Source organism: Clytia hemisphaerica, unplaced genomic scaffold (genome assembly GCF_902728285.1).
Source record: "Clytia hemisphaerica strain Z4C2 unplaced genomic scaffold, Clytia hemisphaerica genome assembly, whole genome shotgun sequence".
NCBI lineage: Eukaryota > Metazoa > Cnidaria > Hydrozoa > Leptothecata > Clytiidae > Clytia > Clytia hemisphaerica.
Genome location: NW_027103564.1, coordinates 1,333,387 through 1,357,476, shown reverse-complemented (window position 1 = coordinate 1,357,476; position 24,090 = coordinate 1,333,387). Strand labels below are relative to the sequence as shown.

The 24,090-nt window shown below is 36.3% G+C and overlaps 1 protein-coding gene across 1 annotated transcript; it reads left to right on the top strand.

Annotated features, from left to right (window-relative positions):
- The first annotated feature begins 767 nt into the window (after nucleotides 1-767).
- LOC136800890 (protein DD3-3-like) lies at nucleotides 768-21,378 on the top strand. Its single transcript, XM_067057501.1, has 15 exons — nucleotides 768-927; nucleotides 2,556-2,636; nucleotides 5,673-5,829; nucleotides 7,443-7,517; nucleotides 8,764-8,880; nucleotides 9,972-10,187; nucleotides 11,568-11,651; nucleotides 11,806-12,024; nucleotides 13,112-13,280; nucleotides 16,205-16,267; nucleotides 16,945-17,119; nucleotides 17,910-18,015; nucleotides 18,778-18,849; nucleotides 20,338-20,432; nucleotides 21,039-21,378. The coding sequence occupies exons 1-15, from the start codon at nucleotides 781-783 to the stop codon at nucleotides 21,285-21,287; spliced, it is 2,025 nt and encodes a 674-aa protein (XP_066913602.1). The 5' UTR covers nucleotides 768-780; the 3' UTR covers nucleotides 21,288-21,378.
- The last annotated feature ends 2,712 nt before the right edge of the window (nucleotides 21,379-24,090 follow it).

The window sequence follows — 24,090 nt, the reverse complement described above, 5'->3', positions numbered from 1 at the left end:
GATAAATCTGATTGTAAGTTGTCACTGAACAACTAGCTTAGTATTCCAAAGTAAACTTTAGTCTTTAAAGCGCCGAAAACGCTATATTGTCATTAGCCCTGTGTCCTAGCCTTGTGAATACGGACTTAGTTAACTAAGTCAGTGTAGACCCATCGCCACATCACCCATCGCTTTAACTCCTTGACGTACTACCAGTGAAATTTTGTGTTCTCAGGAACGATATTTTCGGCTGCCGGTAGTTTTGATCGAGTACCTAATTCAAAAATTTGGCATGCTAAAAAAATAGAGCTTTGAAAGAACCTTCCAACTACACCAAACATTAAGGGTTTAGCTATCACCAAAGCCGAGATAATTCGATTTAAAGTTTTAGCATTGAAAAACCTTTAAAATGCGATTTTTTAGCTTTTTGAGAATCGTCATTTTAAATACACCTTTTCGATAGTAGCCGCCAATTGCTGTGCGGGAATTCTTTTGACCACTCTCCCACTAAAACTGTCCCAGTCCTTTTTTCGTACCTTAAGCAATAGAAAAATGTTTTATAAAAGGATTGGATCGAGTTTAGGAGGACAATCAAATAATAAAAAAAGTGGCACGCACCTGACCGCGTGACTACGGTCGAAAAGTGTATTCTATCAACTTTCTTTCTGAGTTTCGTGGAATGTATTTTGTATCTGATATGAGAAAAGTGTCTCTTGGTTTCCAGCGCAACTAACGCTCTGCAAGTAGAACAATTTTTGTCTGACCATATTTTTTTCTTGTTTTTAGATTAATCAATAGAAAATGTGGCTAAGGATAGCCTGTATATTAGGATGTGTTTTCCTGTTGGTACACGGTGATACTTATCTTCATTATCCGCGCGGGTCAAACAATCGTCTGCGCGAACAGTCAGCTAACAGGAACAATGGAAATCGTGTTTTTGATTCACAGGTAAAACAACATATTAGATTTTCGATTATTTTTTTCTAAAATAACTTATTACGGGGCATTGACTTCCTCGAGACTCCTGGATGGGAAATGAAGCCACTTATTTCCGACCCAGAACGCCCGCGTGTGGTTTTTACACAAACGCCAGACTGAAAGTAAAATCTACCAGTAGATTTCAAAAAATACAGTCCTTAGAAACAAAGGAACCGCGCTAGATACAATCCATCGTCATGATGTGGCGCGTTTTAGGTGCGTTTTGGAGGGGAAATAACTTAGGGCTGGAAAGTAGAATTTTAACTCTGAGTTTTAACATGAGACTTTAAGACTTAAAAGCTTAAGATCTGAGGATCCAAAAGCCTGGCAATGAACCCACAAGGCTAAGAATATAGCCTGGAAGCCAGTGTACCATTCAAAATCGAAATATTCGATTAGATAAAGTAGCAAGCCTGAAAATCACTTTTCGCATTTCTCTCACTTTTATTATGCAAAATACTAAAATACCCTAAATATTTCATCATATTCTGACCATGATCGTAAAGGCTTGGGAACCCGAGTAGGTTTTTTCGCGTTGGTGCAATACAACATGCTCCATCCCACCAAACTGAAACGCTTGACAAGACTTTTAATAACATTTGTGTGTCTCTGACTTTTGTCCCTTGGAAAAAATCAACAAAATTGATTCGAATCAATTTTGCCCCATTGTCCCAGGGACAAAATCAGCGTGTTTTTTGGGTATTTCCCTCACTTTTTGTTCCATGAAACAAAAAAAGAAACCATGCACGCAATTTGTGTTGGTGGGATGGAGCATGTTGCATTGCACCTCCGCGAAAAAAAACTTCTCGTGTCCCCAAGCCTTAAAACTATTATTTCATTTTGAAAATGTGAAATAAAGAAAAATTGACATCTGACCCAAATGTTGGACACAAAGCACATTTGGGGGTCTTTTTTAAAAACAAAGAGGGGTCACTTTCTTTTGAATAAAACTTTACTCTAGTTTTAGATACAACTTTTTTATAAAAACATCCAAAAATGTTGAAGCCTAGGATAACTTTTTAAGTTTTAAGCCTAAAAATGTTCTGAACTTGTTCTTATTTTCACCACTGTGAGTATTTTTGTCCATTTCACTAAGAAATCGGGTGTTTTAGAGTCTACAAAGTCTTACAGTGTTTTTGACTTGTTCTTAGTTTTTCCAACATCAAAATCTCAGGTTTTTATATAGTTTGTTCTTATAAAAAACGTGAAGTACTGAGTGAAATAACTTTTTTTACCAAAAAAAATTAACTAAAACAAAAAAACTTTTTTTCTTGTGTTGGTAGGATGGACATATTGCATTAAGCTCTTCCAGAAGATATCCGTTCATAGGGGGTGGAGGATAAAGTGTCCGGGAGGTAGCATCAAAATTTGTCTTGTCCGGTGGGTAAATTTGCTCTGTCCGAGGGTAATTTAGGTTGTCCGGGGGGGGGGCAAAAGTCACTTTGTCCGGGGGTAAACCACTTAAATTTCTTATATCATCCAGCCCCATATTCAATTTTTTTCTGGAAAAGCCCATTGCACCAACGCGAAAAAAAACTTCACGTGTCCCCAAGCCTTTACTATCATGGTCATATATTTTCTTCTTTCGACATCAACAGAACAACAATCGTGGTGGATATAATGTTGGAATCAAAGAAGCCGGACAAAATGGAGACCAAGAGAATGAACAGTACCAACAGGTGAGTAAAAAAGATGGTTGTGTGCAGTGACCGTAGCGTAGTGGTAGAGCATCTGGCTACGGTTCGCAAAGTTGTGGGTTCAACCCCCAGCCGGGTCATACCAAAGATTCCCAATGGTACTTGATGTCTCTCTGCTTGATGCTCAGCAGTTAAGAGAAGGATCAAGGGTAAGTGGAGCAATCCAGGGAGAAATAGTGGCGCCCTTCCCTACGCCTTCGGGTAGAAAGCTATCGAAAGAGGAGCCTTCGGGTCGTACTTACTTACAATGGAGTCTCCATGACTCGAACCTCTATTACTCGAATGTCTCCTTAATTCGAAAAGGTTTGGTGGTCTCTTTAGTTGACAAGCTCGAAATTTCCATAATTCTGGAAATTTGCGTTTCCCAGCACGGAGACTCTACTGTATAATCGTGAAATTTATTTGAGATACTGGTCGTTTCGAGGATCCGTTAATTTTATGCTCACAATGCTAATTTATTTATTTTTTTCTTGATAGTGCCTTTGTACTATATCGTCCCCGCCTATATCTCCGTGTTTGTATAATATAGCAGTTTTTTTCAGGAAGGCTTGGAACCTTTTAGTGTTTATATTCTGTGTTCGTGGAATTACTTATGAATAAAAAGGGCGGGCAGGAGAAGGTGATCCTTTCCTTTTTGCAAAGGTAATAGGCTATGAACTGAAGTTTACATGCTTTTTTTATACAATGTATAGCAATGTGCCCTCCCGGTTATTACCATAATGGCTTTATGGCAACTCCTAAATTTGGGCACAGGATGCTTTTTTTATAAGAATACACTTTATAAGAATGTCCATGATGAAAATGGCCAAAAATTTAAGGATAATGCTAAGAATATCAACATCATGGAATTTAGCTACTCAAGCTAAGAATGCCATTTTTAGAGCATTCTTATCCTAAAATATTCTTAGCGTTCTTAAGTTAGGATCCTAATTCAAACTAGATTTAACATTTAGTACATAAGTACGTCTCAAGCATGAAATGACATTTATATGAAAGGAGTGAGCCTTTTCTGGGGGTAATTGACAATTTACGATTGAAAATCACGGAAATTCTTATAAAGTGTATTCTTATAAAAAAAGTGTTTAAAGAAGAAGTTTCAATTGAAAATTCTTGCCGTGTCTTCTCTTCAGCAAAAACAGTTTGATACAGGCAGTCAAGGACACCTTCAAATTAGCCTATCATAGGCTGATTAGCCTATCATAGGCTATTTAGACTATTTTATATAGGCTATTTAGCCGAAAATCGATAAAAACCTCGATTTCTGACGAAATATAAATAGTCGCGTCTTCTCTAAGGAATACATGGTTTCTCACTGTCAGAGAAATGCTCATGACAAATTTTGACTTTGGGTCAATTTTGGTTTAGGAAATATTCCACTTTTTGGTACTGCGCATGCGTGCGCATGCGCAGGGTAAGAAAATCGGGCTTTTTTGTCGATTCAGCAGAATTGAAAATGTAAACACAAAGTGCACACGGCACTTCATTATCAGAAAATTAGCCTATAATCGGTTAGTTAGCCGATGGATAATAAATTTATTCATATTTCTGTTTCCAAAATTGAATATTATATCAGTTTAAGTGAAAAAGATTGATTTGGCTTTGGACAATGAAGTAATGGTGAAAAATAGACGCGACTATTTATATTTCGTCAGAAATCGAGGTTTTTATCGATTTTCGGCTAAATAGCCTATATAAAATAGTCTAAATAGCCTATGATAGGCTAATCAGCCTATGATAGGCTAATTTGAAGGTGTCCTTGACTGCAGTCAAGGACACCTTCAAATTAGCCTATCATAGGCTGATTAGCCTATCATAGGCTATTTAGACTATTTTATATAGGCTATTTAGCCGAAAATCGATAAAAACCTCGATTTCTGACGAAATATAAATAGTCGCGTCTATTTTTCACCATTACTTCATTGTCCAAAGCCAAATCAATCTTTTTCACTTAAACTGATATAATATTCAATTTTGGAAACAGAAATATGAATAAATTTATTATCCATCGGCTAACTAACCGATTATAGGCTAATTTTCTGATAATGAAGTGCCGTGTGCACTTTGTGTTTACATTTTCAATTCTGCTGAATCGACAAAAAAGCTCGATTTTCTTACCCTGCGCATGCGCACGCATGCGCAGTACCAAAAAGTGGAATATTTCCTAAACCAAAATTGACCCAAAGTCAAAATTTGTCATGAGCATTTCTCTGACAGTGAGAAACCATGTATTCCTTAGAGAAGACGCGACTATTTATATTTCGTCAGAAATCGAGGTTTTTATCGATTTTCGGCTAAATAGCCTATATAAAATAGTCTAAATAGCCTATGATAGGCTAATCAGCCTATGATAGGCTAATTTGAAGGTGTCCTTGACTGACAGGATAAACAAGAAAATCATTGAAGCCTGTACCGAATGTTCAAAAGTAATCATTTTACCTCTTCTGAAAATCTCACCATGTTTTTTAAACAAAATTACTTTGGTACAGGCTAGATGAAATTACTTTAATGGATTAAAGTTTCGTGGGGATTAAATTTTGTGGATTTCGCGGATTGGAGGTTAACTTCTAATTTCAGTCCCAATGGAAATTTGGAATGGCCTTTCTCGCGAAATATTTTCAAACAAAACTCGAATTGGCATCAAACAAGGACTAATAGTGCGTACTTCAACGACCAAGATATATGTTTTGGCATTTAAAAGGCACAAAAATTGTGAAAATATTGTCATCTCCAAAATTAAGTCCCGCGAAATCTTGAAATTGTGAAAATTTAATCCCTACGAAAGTTTATCCCAAAACTGCTTTAGTACAGAGGCTAGATGAAATTACTTTAATGGAATAAAGTTTCGTGGGGATAAAATTTCGCGGATTTGGGGAAGAAAAAGGCACGAACATTGTTTAAATATTGTCTCCCAATAAGGCCATCCGCGAAAATAAGTCCCCGCAAAATCCCTACGAAACTTTATCCCATTAAAGTAAAGGAACAAAATAATTTTTTTCCTTTTCAATTTTTTTTATATAGGAGTATTTTCAAAGCGGGGGTAAAAAAGCAGCAAAAACTTACATGCCGATCCGTTGGACATCTCAGCATGGATCTGGTGGTGATGAAGACACTGCCCCAAACAAATTGAATTCCAATTTTGTTATCCAAGCTATGTTTCAACCAAGCACTGCAACTAGTACGTGTAAATTTTATCCTTTTCTTATTTTTTTAGAATCTTCTTCTTTTGGAAGCGATGACTTTCAAAACTTTCCAAATAAATGCCCTACTCATTTATTATTTTATTCTTAAGAATATTTTTCAGCTTTCAAAAAAGAAGGTTGCCCTTATTTCGCTCTAAATACCCTGATTCAGGCCCGTAGCAACCGGGGGAGGGGGGCAATAATTTTTCAAAAATAATTTTTTTCATTGTTTTTTTTTTGTTTTGATAAAATAATCGAACGTGTCTGCTCGACTCTGCTTCGCCCCCTGTACCCCCACCAAGGCCAGCCCTGGACCCATTGGGGGCTAAGCGCCCCCCCCCCCAACGTCCAGCTTAAAAAATAAAAAAATCGTTACGGCGTTTTTGTTCGACTACAACTTTTATGCCCCCTCAATAATAAATTGCTTCCTACGGGCCTGTTACGACCATAACAAAAACGTAGATCATTCAGCTAAAATACGGATAAGGTTTTATATTCAACCGACAGTGGAGTCTGTATCACATCTGAGTAATCTAAGGTCCCTAATGGAATAAAAGGGGGAGACCTGTTTATTAATTTTTAAAAGATTTTCGGACCCTCCTTTTACTTGCTTCAATTATTCCAAACCCACTGTAGATAATTAGTTTTGATGACAAACTGTAGGCTGCACGAATCCTATCTGATATGTTTCGATGAAATGGATGCTTATTGTGTATAAAATTCCCGTCCGAAAGTTACCGCAAATTTGTCCTGTTTCCAATCCAATAATCCAATAATTGTATTAAGCTCTAGCCATTCAAAATTTTGAATTCAAATTTAATGAAATTTAAAGATTATTAACCAAGCTAATCAATTTTCCAGATCCTTAAAACGAATAGACGGGTAACCCTCGGACTAGGCTGCACGCATCCCCTCTGATATGATTTTATATAGGGGATGCGTATCGTCTAAAATATTTCTGTCCCAACTTACCCCCGTATTTTCTTTTTTCTTTTTTGATTATGCGTCATAGCAATACAATGAATTCTTTTTTTCTTTGTTCGATGAATGAAAATTGATAATTATGAAAACAACAGCACAATGACTTCATTTTTTTCTTTCTTTGATTGGATGTGACGAAATTATGTAAATTTATGCAAATTTTGGTTACCCCAAATTTGAGGTAACTCTCGGACGAGAATTTCATACACGATACACATCCCCTATAACAAAATAAATTCTGGGGATGCGCGCAGCCTACCCTCGGACAAGAATTTTGTACAAGTTATTGCACCTATAATAAACCATATCCGAGGGGATGCGTGCAGTGCAGCCTAGTTACAAACTTGCCATTGGGTTCGAAGCCCCGAAGGTGCTAGAGATGAATTTTCAAACAAGAAAAAAACGAAGCCTTAAGATTTGCACCGTATTTAGAATGGCGGATAAAATCTAGCACTTTCTTTGTTTTAACGCGGCATATTTTTCGAAATCTAGCTTTCCTTTCAATCTAGCTTTTTCGTGAAAAGGGTGGGAAATAAGTGGCTTCATTACCCATCCAGGAGTCTTGTGTCTTACCCTTAGGGCTTAGAAGTTGGAAGTCGATGAAACTTAGCTTTCTTTAACATTTTAGGTTATGGGCGAATGAGAGATGGAACTTCACAACAGACACAAGGGTATCAACGACCACAAAGCCGAAATGGCATTTGTAAGTAAAATGTATTTTTTTTACAATGTCTAGACTGGAGTCGTTTATAATTCATGTAATACAGCAATACTGTTGTTGCTACGTTGAGGGAACTTGTTTTGGCGAATTCAAAATTCAAAAAAAGCTTCAAATAAGGCAAAATAGAACAGATTTACGCTGTCATTCGCCAAAATTAGATCCCGCCAAAATTAAAAATTTTCAGGATTTTTGCCGCTCATCAAAATTAGTTCCCGCCAAAATAAGTTCGCTTAAGGTATATAATAATACAATAAGTCAAAACACTCCCTTCTCACAGACCCGTTGGGCTTTCTACAACCAGTGGAGGTAAAAAGAATGGACCAAAACTCGATGGGGATTGATATTCCATTATTTTCAAGCTAGAAAATTCAGGGGGGGGCGATGATGAAAAAAATAGCACAATATTTAGCAGAGAGGATTTGCTTCTTTGATTATTTTCAGCGGGGACAAAAATTAGAGTAAAATTTCCCACTGAGGACGATATTTTAGACAATTTTTCCAGTGGGGAGGAGGTGTCATAACGGGATGATATCATTTTGTATAAACTATAATTTACCCCCTTCATTATTGTTTTGCTTATGTCTGAATTCATGATACTCATGACGTAATGTTTTCTACGGAAAGACCCCGGTTTTTGCCACTATTGGCTAAAACCGGGGTATTTCCGTAGAAAAAAATTACGTCATGAATATCATGAATTAGTCGGCTTTCATGCCTGATTGGACTGGAAAATCTTTGCCTCCATGATGGCGCATAAAAGTTGTTACGTATCTTAGTCAAACTGAAAACCAGTGAAAACAACATTTAATGAGTATTTTCGCCAATTTTCTTAAGAAATCGGGTGTTTTAGTGTCTGCAAAGCCTTTAAAAATCTTTTTAACTTGTTCTTAATATTTTGGCCGTCAAAGCCTTTTGTTCTTATATAGTTTGTTCAAACAAACGTGAAGGTGTATACACCTTTTCGACCGTAGTCGTGCGGTCAGGCGCGTGCCACTTAATTATTTAATTGTCCCCCTAAACTCGATCCAATCTTTTTTGACACATTTTTCTTTTGTCTATAGGTGCGAAAAAAGAACTGGGGTGGTTTTAATGGGATAAAGCGGACAAAAAAATGTCCGCTTGGCAATTTGCGGCTACGGTCGAAAATGTGTATTTAGCATAGGGAACTGAACAAAAGTTACTATTTTTTTATCATTATTTTAAAATTGTTTCTATTTGTTATTTTTAGATAAAGATACACAAAACTCATTTTATGGTCGCAAAAGAAACAGTGTTAGACCGGATAAAGTGTTGCAAGAACCATTTGAATGGTATGATAAATGCTATACCAGACAACGAAATAAGGGTAGGTACAATGGGCTCTTCCAGAAACCTATTGGACACGCAACGTCTTATGGACGTCCCATGGACGTCTTTAAGACCTTTTGACATCCTAGAAGCGTACTTTCAACGTCCAAAAGACGTTTGTAATCATTGGGAAATGTTTGTGACCAAGGGGGTGGAGGATATAGTGTCCGGGGGGTAGTGAAAAATGTACAAATTTCGACTTGTCCGGGGGTAATTTTGCTCTGTTTGAGGTCAATTTTGAGTGTCCAGGGGGGTCAACTAATGCTTGTCCGGGGGGGGGGGTAGAAAATATTATATCCTCTACACCCTCCATATTCAAATTTTTCTGGAAAAGCCCAATCTCGGTCAAAATATATATTAAGAATTTTGGTTAATAATTCCTCGTTTTTAAATATTTAAAGTTCTAACGAGAAAGTCGCTTTTGGAATATTTGTTAAATTTAATCGGACATTTCTATTCGGGTGGGGTTTATAGACTTCAAGGCTATATTCTGAACCTAATTATTGGACCATTCTTGAACTTTTGGATTCTCAGATCCTAAGGTCGTAACTCTTAGCGTTATAATTTAGTAGAAGCCACCCTTCCAGCCTAAGTTACAGCGCTTCCAAATCGATTGTGGCTATGAGATTTCGTGTGAATTTCCCTTTTTTCTCAAATATTATGACCTTCATTGTATATAAATTATAGTGTTTTGCGCTTGCTTATAACCTTGTATCAACGTTTGTCTAACGTTGATAACGTCCATATAACGTTAGATGAATTTGAAACAACGTTGTTTGCCAGTTTGCCAGCTGGGTTTCGTGAAGCAGTGAGCTTTTCAATTAAAAAATAATAATTAGTTCAAGCTTACAGACTTTTAGTTTTTTATCTAAAGGTCCGCCCCGTGAAATTCTTTAGGTTTTGGCTAATTTGCCAATTTTTCATCCTCAATAAAATTGTTCTCATAAAAAAAGCGTGTATTATTATCATTTTAAGTGCTCGTTGTAGAGGATTTTTCATTGATGATTTCACTGATGATTCCTGTCTGAGGACCATGAAACTATGAGTTTGAAACATAGATATTGTGTCAACTTTTTATTATATTTTAAGGTCTCTTTACCGCTGACCAAAACTTACAAAACAGAAGAACTGCAATTTACACACGACAAAATCCAAATGGACAAAGACGTGGTTACGAATGTCCAGAGGAAAGGGATCACTTTCCATATTGGCATCCATCTCCATGGGTTGATATTATGATCTACGCCAAAAATGCATCTATGTGCGATTATTATAAGAAGAATTCATTCAACACTGCTAATAAATGTAAGAATATTAAAAAAAAACTTTTTTATAGTTATACCAGATTTTAAACAGTAGACTTTGACCATGTTCAGACGTTACGGTTCCGTACCGTTCCGAAACGAAACGATTCCGAAAGAAGTGTGAACGTCAAAATTCGAAACGTCAAAAAAGAAGACGTTACAAAGCAAAACAGATCGAAACGGTTCCGCTCCACTACTATTTTCATTGGAACGGAACTGCTCTGTTTTTTTACTCTGAGATATTCCGAAACCAATATGAACTCTCGATCCGTAACAGAAACCATACCGGGGCAAAACGAAACTGTAACGTCTGAACATGGTCTTAAAGTGTTACAAAAATTTGCACGTTTTAATACATTGCTTTTGAAGGAGATAAGATATGATTAAAAGTAATGACTCGTTGAAAAGATAATCATAAGTGGATGATATTATTCAACAAGTAAAGTACCAAATACCATGTTGAAAACCCTGGAGACACTTAAGTTAGATGACCTACCTACGTGCGGCCATTAAGGGTATATTTTTCAAGTTTCCCAAAGTGCACTCTAAAGGGTCATAAGCGAAGATGAGAAAAATTGCACTCTAAGGGTGTATAATTTCAAAAATCTGACCATACTTTGCCTGAAAATGGTCAAAAATTTTCAATAAAATGCATCGTAAGGGTAGATTTTTGCTCAAATTTGCTCAAATTTTGCAAAAAAAAATTCTGCATTGTAAGGGTCTGATTTCAAAGCCTCATTTTGGGCCACATGTATGGTCGTTTTTAATCAAGTGCCCCCCCCCCCCTGGGGTGGAAAATCGACCGTCAGTTGATTTTAATGGACGGTATGGAGCCTAGCAAAAAAAAAGTTTTTGTAAGAACTCTTTAAGAGAATAGGAGCTCATAGGTAAAAGTGTCTTTTTTTAAGCAATCCAGATTTTTTCGGTAAAATTTGGCAGAATCTTGTTTTTCTTTCAAAAGATTAAAAAAATACCTTCAACCATAACTCATAATTTTCAAGGCATGTTCTTTCCACTAAAATCATCACATTTTGAATATTCGCAAAAAAATAATTTTTTGCTCAGCCACCTAATGACGTCATCTGGCAGGTGGCAATTTAGTGTTACTGTTTGAAATTAAGTTATCATCCGTGCCAAATTTTATGCTTTTATTAACGTCTGAAGTATTCTTACGTTTCTATGTGCTATATGTACCTATAAAATACAGATATTTTAGAGTATTCAGGTAGGCCGTAAGGTAGGTCACCACATCTTTTTTTCAGGGAAATGTGTTGAGAATTTTTTGGGTTCGATTAAAGAATCGTATTACTCAAATTACAATAACAAAGAAGTTTGCCTAAGAAGGGGTGGAAAATTCATTAAAAAAATTCCTTATTTTCAGGGGAATGTGTTGAGAATTTCTTGGGTTCAAATCAAGAATCGCATTACTCAAATTACAATAACAGAGAACATTGCCAAACAAGGTGTCGAAAATTCATTAAAAAAATTCCTTATTTTCAGGGGAATGTGTTGAGAATTTCTTGGGTTCAAATCAAGAATCGCATTACTCAAATTACAATAACAGAGAAAATTGCCAAACAAGGTGTTGAAAATTCACTAAAATAATTCCTTATTTTCAGGGGAATGTGTTGAGAATTTCTTGGGTTCAAATCAAGAATCGCATTACTCAAATTACAATAACAGAGAAGATTGCCTAACAAGAGGTGGAAAATGGTTGGAATTCACACAATTCTTGGATATATTAGATGATGCAACAACAGAGGCTGCTTGTAATGCTAAAAAGACAGTCCATCCGCAATCGATCATTGAGTGGGCAAGACCAATGAACTTCGGACAAGGTGATTACACCCAGCTGGCACACAACGTTGTTTCGACGTTTATCTAACGTTATATGGACGTTGTGAACGTTAGATGAACGTTGAAACAACGTTGTGTGCCAGCTGGGCACTTACATGCTTCTTTTGTTGGACCTACTCATGGTCAAAATATATTGAGATTTTAGTGTATTTTAACGTTTTTCAGAATTTAAAGTTCGGGCGAGAATTGCTATTTTAGCACTTCCACTTTCTTCCATTGAATATTTCGATTTTAGAGGGGTTTGGTGGCTTCTAGGCTATATTCCAAGCCTTATTCGAACAAATTTGAGCTTTTAAATCCTGAGATCCTAAGGTCCTTAGTTTTAAGTCTCATGTTAAAACTCAAAGTTAAAACTCTACTTTCCAACTGTAGTTTAAGGCGCTTTGTCTCAAATATTTTGTCCACGATTGTACCTCGGAGGTCCTTTAATTTAACCTTTGTCCGTTCGTGCGTCTGTTACCAGCTTTTCTCGAGATTTACTCATTAGTTTTTTCTGATTTTTGCCACAAAGATGCAAAATGTTGATGCCCAAAATGTGTCGGAGCCCGATTTTCGAAAATTTCTATTTTCCCTACTCCCCTTCCCTCTCCCCCCGTTAATAATCAATGATGAAATTTTATGTGTTATGCATTTTCGATAAATGCTATATTTTCTGGCTGACTGTTTTCATTTTTCTCCGTATTGCCAAACTTTCATCATCAGGTAGAGCATCTAGCTTGTTGTTTCTATAAAAACATCGAAAACTTTTGATACATTGGGGTTTTCTTAAAATTTTTAAGCCTATAAGTGTTCTTAATATGTTCATATTTTCACCTTTTTTTTTTCAAAAATGTGGAGATTTACAACTTTCTTTTTTGAAATCCAAAAAATTCAAATTAGCATAAAAGTTTTTAGCCTGGGATTTAAACAATGGTTTTGGTACCTTTGAAAAGGTATTTTTTAATCAAGTGGCCAGGAGTTATAACAGCATAGTTATAGTCTGTGACTCGGTATATTGGCAAACATGTCAACACGTCTACCAGGTTTGAAGGGTTATAAGCAATATTTTTCTAAACCAACGTTTTAAAGGAACTCAAAAAAGATGTCTGGTCAAACCACCACCAATTGAGTGCGCTGAAATGCCTTTTGGACGTGTTAATCATCTTGGAAATGGAGCAGGTTTGGAAGAAATTGGATATAATTGGGCTATTCCACATTTCCCAAGTGGTAGGACTATGGGTGCTGTCTTCCGAACAAGGTATATACATTGACCTTAATAAATCCTAGCCGATACTAGACGTCTTTTCCACTTTGCGATTTTTTCGAATGTTTTGAGCCTAGGTTTTAGGGCTCTAAACATTCGATTTTTTTATGTCACTTTAAACGTTTGTAGCTCCTGCAGTAGCAAAAAATTGAATTTGCGTCAATACACTTGAAAGACTTCTATTTTTCAAGAATCATCAAAGTGGAACTCGCTCCCGGGGGTGTAAGTGAAGTAGATCTAGCGCTCTTAAGTAAGTAAGTCTGCGACCGCAGTCGGAGGCGACCCGAAGGCTCCTCTTTCGATAGCTATCTACCCGAAGGTAGGGGAGGGCGCCACTCTTTCTCCCTGGATTTCTCCACTTACCCTTGATCCTTCTCTTAATTGCTGAGCATCAAGCAGAGAGGCATTAAGTACCATTTTGGGAATCTTTGGTATGACCCGGCTGGGGGTTGAACCCACAACCTTGCGAACCATAGCCGGATGCTCTACCACTGTACTACACGGCCGCTCTTAATACGGGTACCACCTTGTTAAAAAATTCCGATCAAAATATTTTGCTTAGTCGAGATTGAGAAACAGCCTCCAGGGTCTTTACAAAGCCCAGTGGGTATCTGAAATCATTTATAGACCATCCATGTTTGAAAAACACTTTATTTCATTGTTTTTTGAAAGTGTGATACCAGATAGTCATTATTTTCTTACGGGTACGATAAACCTCTGATAGCGCTTGAAAATTAACCACCTGAGGAAAAGAGTCAATTCTATAAAAATAATCTTGCTTTGCATCGAGATGACATGCCAAAAGTTGATTTTTTTTCTAATACAATCACTGACCTTTATTTATCCCTGGACAAAAATATATCCGCCATCTTTGATCGAAGTTTTTTTTTTGAAAGTGGTACACACAAAGAAGCCATTACAATGTTAACAACTAACGGCACTATATCTTCAAACGTATTCCAAGAAAAGTGGATCCAGCGCTCTCGATGCATTTATACCGCTATTGATTAGTGATACCATTAGGGTACCACATACAAAAAAACTCCGATCAAAAGATATGTTTGACCTGGTAGCAGATGTGGAAATATGCTACGACACGCTTTGCTGTGAAGGTCGGGCCTATTTTAACATCTGGAAGGATTGCATTATGGGATTTAACTTGACCGCGTTTAAAAATTTTGCTCGGAGCTTGGAAACAATCAACCGCAAGCAATCATCTGATTCCGAATCGGAATACTTGCCCTTCTTGAATCCAAAATTTGCTTTGTCATTGAAAGCGCCAAAACTATAAATAAAATTACTTTTTGACGGTCGGCGCAGCAGACATTTTCATGCTAAATTTTTTTCAGTCGGGACGAACAAAATTCTTGACCAAGCGAACATAAAGCCATTGAACCCGACTGTTTTCGGTACATCAAAGGGCCACTACTAAACCTATCCGATGGTATATTGGTCCGCTCCTTTAGAGCTTTAGCGTGAGCGGTCGCCAATACGCCATCTGAATATCAGATAACGGGAGGGACTGAGATACTTTGTCCAGGGTATATAAAGTACCCTGAGTATCAGAGGTTAAGTTTTCAAAGAAAATAGTAACCTCTGAAGACAAATAATAGAAATTTTATCGGGCATGTGTCAATCTAATCATTGTAGAAAAAATCAAAGATGAAGAGCAAATATTACCATATTAATGTCTAGCAGACTGTATCAGTATGCAGTTTACTATTTACGAATTCCCCAGAAACCTCCAAGTGTAGTTGAAATGAGTTTATTTCGAAAGAAATCTTTTACATGATCCCCAAATGTATAACAGTAATTACTAAACTTTTAATTATGGAAATGTCACTTTAATTGAATCGAAGTAATAGACAGACTTTGTGTTATGATTCTCTATCACTGACTCTTTTTACAAAGCATTGATGACTTTTTGTAAGTTGTGTTTTCAACGACGGGAATAAAAATATCGACTATGACGCTCATCCAAGATCTTGGATGGTCGTCATGGTTACTTTTGTCTTCGCTGATTGCGCGATGAATAGAATCTCGATTCGTCGGCACAGCGTAAATATATGATTTTGAGCTGTGCTTTTCACGGTATATATAAAGGTCATTGAATACATTACCCTCTTTCAACAAAATCGCGCTACTTGATTTCCCAGTCCTTTGTAGTGATGCGCGATATTTTGTTCGTCAGATCGTTTGTTTTCATACATTCCTCTAGAGCTACCGTGTGATGTGCAGAAAACAGTGACGATCTAATTTCAGGTTACGATTAACTGGACTAGAATTACTTTATTCTATCGTTTGATGTACACGTTTTTTATAAGAACATCTAAAGCTTTTGAAGCCTTCAGATGTTCTTAACTTTTTAAGTTTTAAGCCTAAAAATGGTCTTAACATGTTCTTATTTTGACCATTTCGGGAATAAATTTTTACCCATTTTCCAAAGAAATTGGGTGTTTTTGAGTCCACAAAGTTTTAAAACGTTCTTTACTTGTTCTTAACATTTTGGCCCGCGAAACCCTTTATTATATAGTTTGCTCTTTTTAAAAAAACGTGCACTTTACAACCGATGAGATTTCATCATTCGGAGGGACAGAGAACGGGACCCCGGGTGGGACTTGTAAAATGGACCCTGTCAGATATGAATATCTAGTAAATTTGGGACCCTGTTAGAAAGAAAAATTTTCCCATTTTTAACCTGAAAAGTGGCCGAAATACCTAAAAATAGGCGCAAAACTGAAAAATTTTCTAATTTCCACCCTGAAAATTGTCAAAAATTACGAAAAGTCGACCGTGTCAAATAAACATTAGTAAATTTAAGACCCTGACAGATATATGCAGAGCCTAAAAAAGGGACCCTGACCAGCGGCACGTCCCCGTACCCAATTTTGCAGACAACTTTATACCTTCTTCTTTAGATACAACATAACGACCGATGACTATGATGGATGGAATATAGATTCAAGATTCAATGGCAAAGAGTAAGTTTATAATACCCTATTTCGGAAAAGTAAAAAATAAGAAGAAAAGTCTGTCAAAACAAGAAACGCAAATTTGTCACAACTAAATACTTTTTTTTTTCGGCAATACCCATCCAGTTTTATTGTTTCCCTTTTTGTAACTCGCAAGTTTTCAATAACCCAGATACCTATTCTAGTGCTCTACGAGAAAGAGGCTTGCTATCAAAGTCCGAACAATTTTATTTCTTTTATTTTATATCAACTCACCAAACTGCCATGAGCAGAAAATAATTTTTCCCCCTTTCAGATATCTCGCCAATTCGTCAAAACCAATAAAGTATAAGCCCGGAGATCTAGAAGCGAATCTTTCACCTTTCTCAGGCAAGAGAAAGTGAAGCCTCAAAATATACGCTGTATTTTCGCCGAAGGATTGAATTTAGCGATTTCTTTGTTTTCGAGTGGTATATTTTTGAAATCTGACGGAAAATTTTACTTTCAATCAGGAATTTGTATAAAAACCACACGGGCTGCTCAAAGGCCGCACAACTTTAGGTAGATTTTAGCGGCTTCAAATCCTATCTAGGAGATTCGCTTCTAGCCCTTCGGGCTTATACTTCATTCGTTAAAACCCAAATATCTTTATTTTTTATGCTTATTAATTCCCTAAACCATCAAAACCTGAACATTGTCCTCTTTAGTAACTCGCCAGTTCTCCAGAACCCAGACACTTATTTTGGTGCACAGAAGGAAATGAGACTTGCTATCAACACCGCACAATTCGGACGAACTTTTCAAGACCGTTCCCATAAAATGTGGCTTAAACCAAGACCAGCTGCAATGGCTGAGGATGTTATTCGAATTGTATCTGTTCAGGTATTACCCTAATTCATAGCATTCGTGCATATGACACCCCCTTCTCACAGACCCACTGGGACCCCATCTCACTGGAAAATTTGGCCAAAATATCGTCCCCGGTGGAAATTTTTCCCCCCACTGAAAATAAGCAGATAAGCCAATATTCACTGCAAAGCATTATGACATGTCTTCTTCCATCCCTACTGAATTTTCTACCTTGAAAACAAAAGAATTGAAATCCCCAGCCATAGAAAATATTGGAATATCAATCACCATTGAGTTTCAGTCCGATATTTATATCTTCACTGACCGAAAAATTTTTTTCATTATTTAATTAACTTGGGAATTAAAAAACTTTTTCCCTTTGTTGTCTGTTCAATTTATGATGTCAATTCGCAAAAGAGTTCTCAGCCATAAAAAGTTTACCTGAGATCAGATTGTGATTGTTTTCTGCTCACTACGCTGAAGCTCTAAAGGGATGGATGCTGACGAATATGCTATCTCAAAATCGAAAGGGCCGCGTTCATCTAAAAGGACTAGAAATGACAACAAAGTTGCGTGCTTGTGTTTATGAATAGGGCACCGTATCAGTTTTTGACTTTCTGTCGCACAACAAGATTCTTGTTGTAAAATTTTCCGTGGTAGGACTATTTTCCACAGATGTATAATTTTCAAGTGCCTTCAGAGGTTTACCGTGCACGTAAGAAAATTATGAACAGCTGTTATCAGGTTGTAAAAAGTTGACTACTGCAGTGACATAGAAAAATCTTTGAAACAATTTTATATACTCTCGAATTATTTTTTCTAGGGAAAGCGCGGAAACATTGTTCAAACCTATCCCGCTGTTGAATATGACTTTGTACCAAGAAATTTGGAAGTAAAAACCAACGAATTGATTCATACACTGTGGACAGGTAAAAGTTGATTAATCTTCAGATAGTTTGAGATATTTTGCCTGCAGAAACCTTCTACATATACCTGAGTAAAAAACATGGTAATTGTCGAACTATTTTCCAGAGTTCATAGATATTCCGATTTGAAATGAAAGGGTTCTTACACGGTTCTTACGTTGTTTTCTTACTAAAAGTCAAATTTCGTCAACAACGAGGGAAGGCAAGGCAGAATGCCGACCGTCTAATCTAGGTCTCAGTCTCAGAAAGTGTCTCAAAATTATGAAATATCAAAAATCGACTCACTCGATCTCAAAGGGTCATAAAATTTTGAGCCAAAAAATGAAAAAAGAGTCTCTCTAAGGGTTGCAAAAACGTCGAAATTCAGTCTCTTGAAGTGTCGATTTTTAAACTTTGGCTTGGACATGACCGTCTCCTCGTAAACCTAGTAACCCTCCCCCCTTCGGGACCAACAATCACCGATTATAAATCAAGTTAGAAAAGATTAAAAGTTTTTTATAAAAACAAACTATATAAGAACATAAGGCTTCGATGGCAATAATGCTAAGAACAAGTTAAGTACATTTCAAGGCTTTGCGGACTCGAAAACACCCGATTCTTTAGAAAAATGGGTCAAAATGGTCACAAAATGGAAAAAATAAGAACGTTTTAAGAACATTTTTAGGCTTAAAGTCCAAAAAGTTAAGAACATTCGAAGGCTTAAAATCTTTTGGATGTTCTTATAAAAACGTGTATCCTGTAATCAAGGAAAACTTTTTTTTTCAGGTTCCAACACTCACAATAACAACCAGCCTGGAGGAGATGGACAAACAGGAGACGATGGTGAAGGACAAGGAGGTAAGACGCGTCGTTTCAACATTCATCTAACGTTATGGACGTTGTGAATACATAAGATATATCACTGTTTCAACGTTCATCTAACGTTACATGGACGTTGCGAGCACAAGATATTACTGTTTCAACGTTCAACTAACGCTATATTGACGCTGGGGGGGCAGTCAGGTAAATTGACCGTAAAGGTATGAATTTCACCCATTTTATTTTTCGCTATACTGTAAGGGTGAGATTTTAAAAGCCAATTTTTTCGCCGCACATTTACTTGGTAAAGCCACTCCCCCCCTGTGGATAGCACTACTTCGTCACATATCCTTACTTCGTCTCCTATTGTTATTTTCTTTTCTACGTCATAATTTATGCTTTAAAATTAAACAGCTAAATATAAATGATTTCTACTAGATTAAGCTAGATTATTGTTAATCATTTAAACAACATGACGTAACATATGCTATTATACAAGCTAACAAGTTGATTTACAGATATCTTTGAATGAAATATGGAAAATTGATTGACAGATATATTTTATTATCGTCCACCTCTAGGCTAAACGCACTGTCGAATATTTTTAGATATCCGATAGCAAAATATCTCTTCTGTAACAGCGAGCATAAAAGAATAGTTTTTTAAAAAGGAAGTGCTTCTTTACAAAAGAGAGAGGAAGTTCGAACGTTTTGTAATTAAAGATAAAAAACAATGAAATTGACATCCTTAAATAAGATAGTAAAACGTTCGAAAATGTCACAAAAAGAAAGAAAGACTGAATGCAATACGTAATAGAGGAAAATCAAAATGCTTTCCTGCTAATTGGTGAACGATAAACCCGGGGGGGGCACTGGGTTTGCGGACTGACGGTATGTGCGGGCCAAAAATCGGCTTTTAAAATTGCACCCTTACAGTGCAGCAAAAATCAGTGAAAATCATACCCTTAGAGTGCATTTTCCCCCAAATTTTCGATCCCTTTCGTGCAAAAAATGGTCAAAATTCTAGCATTTTTGGTCAAAATATCTAGATTTTTCAAGAATTTTCTGAAATTTCTACCCTTACAGTGCATCTCTAGTTTTTCCGACCCTTACAGTGCATTTTGGACATATTGGAAAAGGTACCCTTAGGACCCGCACATACCCGTCGGTCCTTTTGCCCAGCTGCCCCCCCCCCCGGGACGATAAACCATATATTCAACGTGAAAAATCGGATATCGAAATTATTCAGTCTCGCTTTAATAATATTCGACTCAGCTTCATAAAGCTCGACTGAATAATTTTCGATATCCGATTTTTCTTGTCGAATATCTGCTTAATCTAGAATACATAAAATAATTACCGTTAGGACCCATTGAAAAGTGATGGTAAATTGAAACAGAACCTCTTACTGTTGTAAATCACGGGAAGTTTGCACTTACCCTAACCTCTGCCTACCTCAGAATGGTAAGAAGTAAAATCGGATTTTTGTAATAAAAAGTATAACTCATTTTATTGTATATGTTTTTAGGTACTGATAGAAACAATATTGTTGGTATGAAAAATCGTCTCGATAACTGGCCCGTTCCTGATGACCATCCCAATAACTTCTTGAAACACATTGAGGTATAATTCCAAAATTAATCGATCAAATCTGTCCTGGAATCAGTCTTTACAATACACGTCTTTTTTTTAAACAAACTATATAAGAACATAAGGCCCTTTTTTCGACATAAAAAGTGTATTTTTTGGGTCACCGATGAACCAGTTATCATCCCTTTGCTCGTACAATATGGAAATATTTCACATAATAATTTTCCAAAATAATCTCGGAACTCGTAAAATATTTCTCATATTGTACCGTAGATATCTTGTATAAAACACTAGATAGAGCTACTTATAGATATCTTATATAAAACAGATATCTTGTATAAAACACTAGATTGAGATACTCTGCATTTCCCAAGGAACGGCACATGAAGCAAAATAATGCGCCATCTTTGCTGAAAGTAGGTCACAGTTCGGTACCGGCAATTTGTTCAACCAAGCAAACCTGAAAAAGGCGAAAGATATAAAATTGCCGGCACTGAACTATGGTCTACCTATCAAAGATGGCGGATTATTTTGATTCAAATGGGGATAGAGTAGCTCTACTAGTGTTTTATGTAAGATATATGTGTATTGTACTCGCAACTGTCCGACAACTATTACTTATTATCCTTTCGAATACAGGTTAAATGGTCCGCCTACAGTGACGCTGCACCATCAACAGGAGATCTTGGTGTACAACTAGCTTCTTCAGGATACTTCAAGAAATATGCTAATGTGGATGGGTCAATGCAAAACCAATTAAATAATGCGTCACCAAGTTTCAAAGGTGCTATCTTTAAGATCACAAAGAAAGGAGAATATCATTACATGTGTACCAGGAATAATAATTTCTCCAATCGATCACAAAAGGGTTCTTTCATCGTCAAATAAAATTGTTCCAGATGCTTCCTGAGGACTATTGTTATGGTTTACAGCTTATGGAATTCATGATATGCACCATCGCAATGTCTTCCACGGATCCAACACAGCTGATTGGTTGAAAGTGACATATTGACTGATTTTACCTCACTTACAACCAATCAGCTATTGGGTCCGTGATGTAATGGTCAGAAGACATTACAATGGCGCATATCATGAACAACAATTTTGCACTGCCATGTTTTTGTAAGCTCACTTTTTTTATATATATGATCTCCTCAGAAAACACGTTTTCTTGCACCATTGCACTTATGAGCATATCTAGGCTAAGTTATATGGTAAAAATTTAAGCATATAAGATAAAAATCTAAGCATTACCTGATCCTACGAAAAATGTATTTTCCTGATTTTGACTACTTTTGGCTGGAATTTTACGATACGGATTTTGCTTTGGGTATAACCATCCTTAAAAAGCAAATTTTCAGCCTTTTCAAGCCCTCAAAATAAAACAACTCCAAATTATTAAAATCTGAGTTAGCAACAGAATACCTAGTACTCTAATGAGTTTTGTCATAAGCAGAATTAATATTAGCGTTGCACTAACTTTATTTAGTATTTACTTACTGCTTACTACAGGTTACAACACTTTGAAAAAAAATGCTTTTGATGTAAAACCATGCGTTAGTTTCTTTATTCAGCTACACGATTTTTTTATAAGAACATTCAAAATTTTTGAAGCTATCGGATGCTCTTAACTTTTTGGGTTTTAAGCCTAAATGTTCTTGTAATTTTTCTTATTTTCTCTATTTTGTGACCATTTTTACCCATCTTTTCTCAAGATTCGGTGTTTTCGAGTCTGCTAGGCCTTTAAATGTTCTTAACTTGTTCTTAGCATTTTGGCCATCCAAGACTTATGTTTTTATATAGTTTGTTCTTATAAAAAAACGTGTATTATAAGATGTTGGACTAAGCGAACGAGCGAACTTAGCTTGGCTTTTGATTGTGGGTGGTCCAAAAAACACCCCTGTCTCAATGACCCAAATAAATCTTTTATAAGCCAAAGAAGAACTGTCAATACAGGCGGTCACAAAAGTTTATAGAGTTAGGATTTTATAAATCTATCCTTTAAAAGCATAAAATTTAGAGAAAATTCTTAAAATTACAGTTGCTTTCATAGTAAGGCTTAGAATTTTGGTTTTGCAAAAGGCATGAAATGTTACTCTACGTCGACGATTTTCAGCCAATTTTTCAAGTTTGGAGAGGGTTTGTGAGACGAGAATGTAAATATTAATATCCCACCTACCCTACACGCTTTTTTTTAATAAGAATACACTTTATAAGAATGTCCATGATGAAAATGGCCAAATATTTAAGAATATGCTAAGAATATCACCATCATGGAATTTTGAGACGTAATTATGTACTAATTGTTAAATCTAGTCTGAATTAGGATCCTAACCTAAGAATGATGTAAGAATATTTTAGGATGATTTTCCCAAAAAAGTTAAGAATATCCATGATGAAATGGATTTACACCATTCTTATAAAAAAAAGCGTGTAGTCTATCAAGCTAGACGACTAATTCAGACTTAGTAGAAACATGGAATTATTATAGACACTGGAAAAACAATTAGCTGAATTTTGCCAATTTCTCGTGTACAAGCCTTGTCCGCAGTAATGACATTATTGTTCACCCTCCTTTGTAAGGATTCATCCTTAGTTCCCATGAGAAAACTCCTCTGCCTTGACGTCACGGAAAATCTAAACTAATTAATTTTTATAATAGGCAATCATTTTACGCGTCCCTTAGGACTTGTTTCTACTTCATCTGTGTCGCAGCGTTTTCTCTCGTCACTTACTCAAATTTTTAATCAGAATGAACTTTGTTGTTAACAAGAGAGCGTTGAAAGAACTTTGAGACATGAATTTGATTTTCAATTTTTTGGTTGATTTTTGATTCACTTGATTTTGATTTCTTACTTTACATTGTCAAGATCCATGAATGCTTTATTAAACCACATTTACCCTAGGCTATCTGGTAAGAACAATTTTTATTTTTCATTCAATCTTTCTAAATAATTTTCAATTTTTTCCTAAGTTTGATTTGTCAACTTAGCCAATTTCCAAGGAGTCAATTTCTCCGTATTTCAATTATCAAATTAATTTATCAATCAATTTTTTATCAATTTTTCCAAACTCGTGCAAACTTAAGTCCCATATTTGGATTTTGTCAAATTTTCAATTCATAAAATTTAGAAATATTCAATTTTTGTTTCAGTTTGAACAGTCGTTACAAACAAAGCCTGATCGCATTCCTCCAATCAACCCCAAATCCCTACATTCAAACAGAATCGCCTCGAAATCAAACAGCTGCCAATTACATCTACTGTCCAATCGTCTTCATCGCCACGCCAACTCAACAATTTGCCGCTGCGCATGCTACTTCGGAGCAAAAAGAAGTACCAACCACGGATAGGACCTCGAAAGTCCAATCCAAAAATGGCAACCAAACCAGATGATCAAGTGATACCAAATCAAGACGAAACCATTCCATCAGAACTCCATCGTGATGTCCCAAAATCACAAATCGCTATCGCAAAGCTGGTGAAATCTGCAGAGCCTGGATTGAAACTCATCCAAGAAGACATTGAAGATTTCATATTCGAGAATCCCATCATTGATTTGGTCGATATTGACGAAATAACTGATTCCCTGAACGCCATTGGAACACTCAAAGCAACATATAAACGATTGCATACTGAGCTTAAATTTGATGAAGATCAAAGGTACCAGACAACCTTGCAAACCATCAAAG

Bases quoted from the DNA above. Each gene is read 5' to 3' on its own strand.
- LOC136800890 (XM_067057501.1), top strand. From the start codon at position 781: ATGTGGCTAAGGATAGCCTGTATATTAGGATGTGTTTTCCTGTTGGTA. The intron at 5,830-7,442 runs GTACGTGTAAAT...TTAACATTTTAG, and splicing joins TCAACCAAGCACTGCAACTA to GTTATGGGCGAATGAGAGAT. The intron at 18,016-18,777 runs GTAAAAGTTGAT...TTTTTTTTTCAG, and splicing joins GATTCATACACTGTGGACAG to GTTCCAACACTCACAATAAC.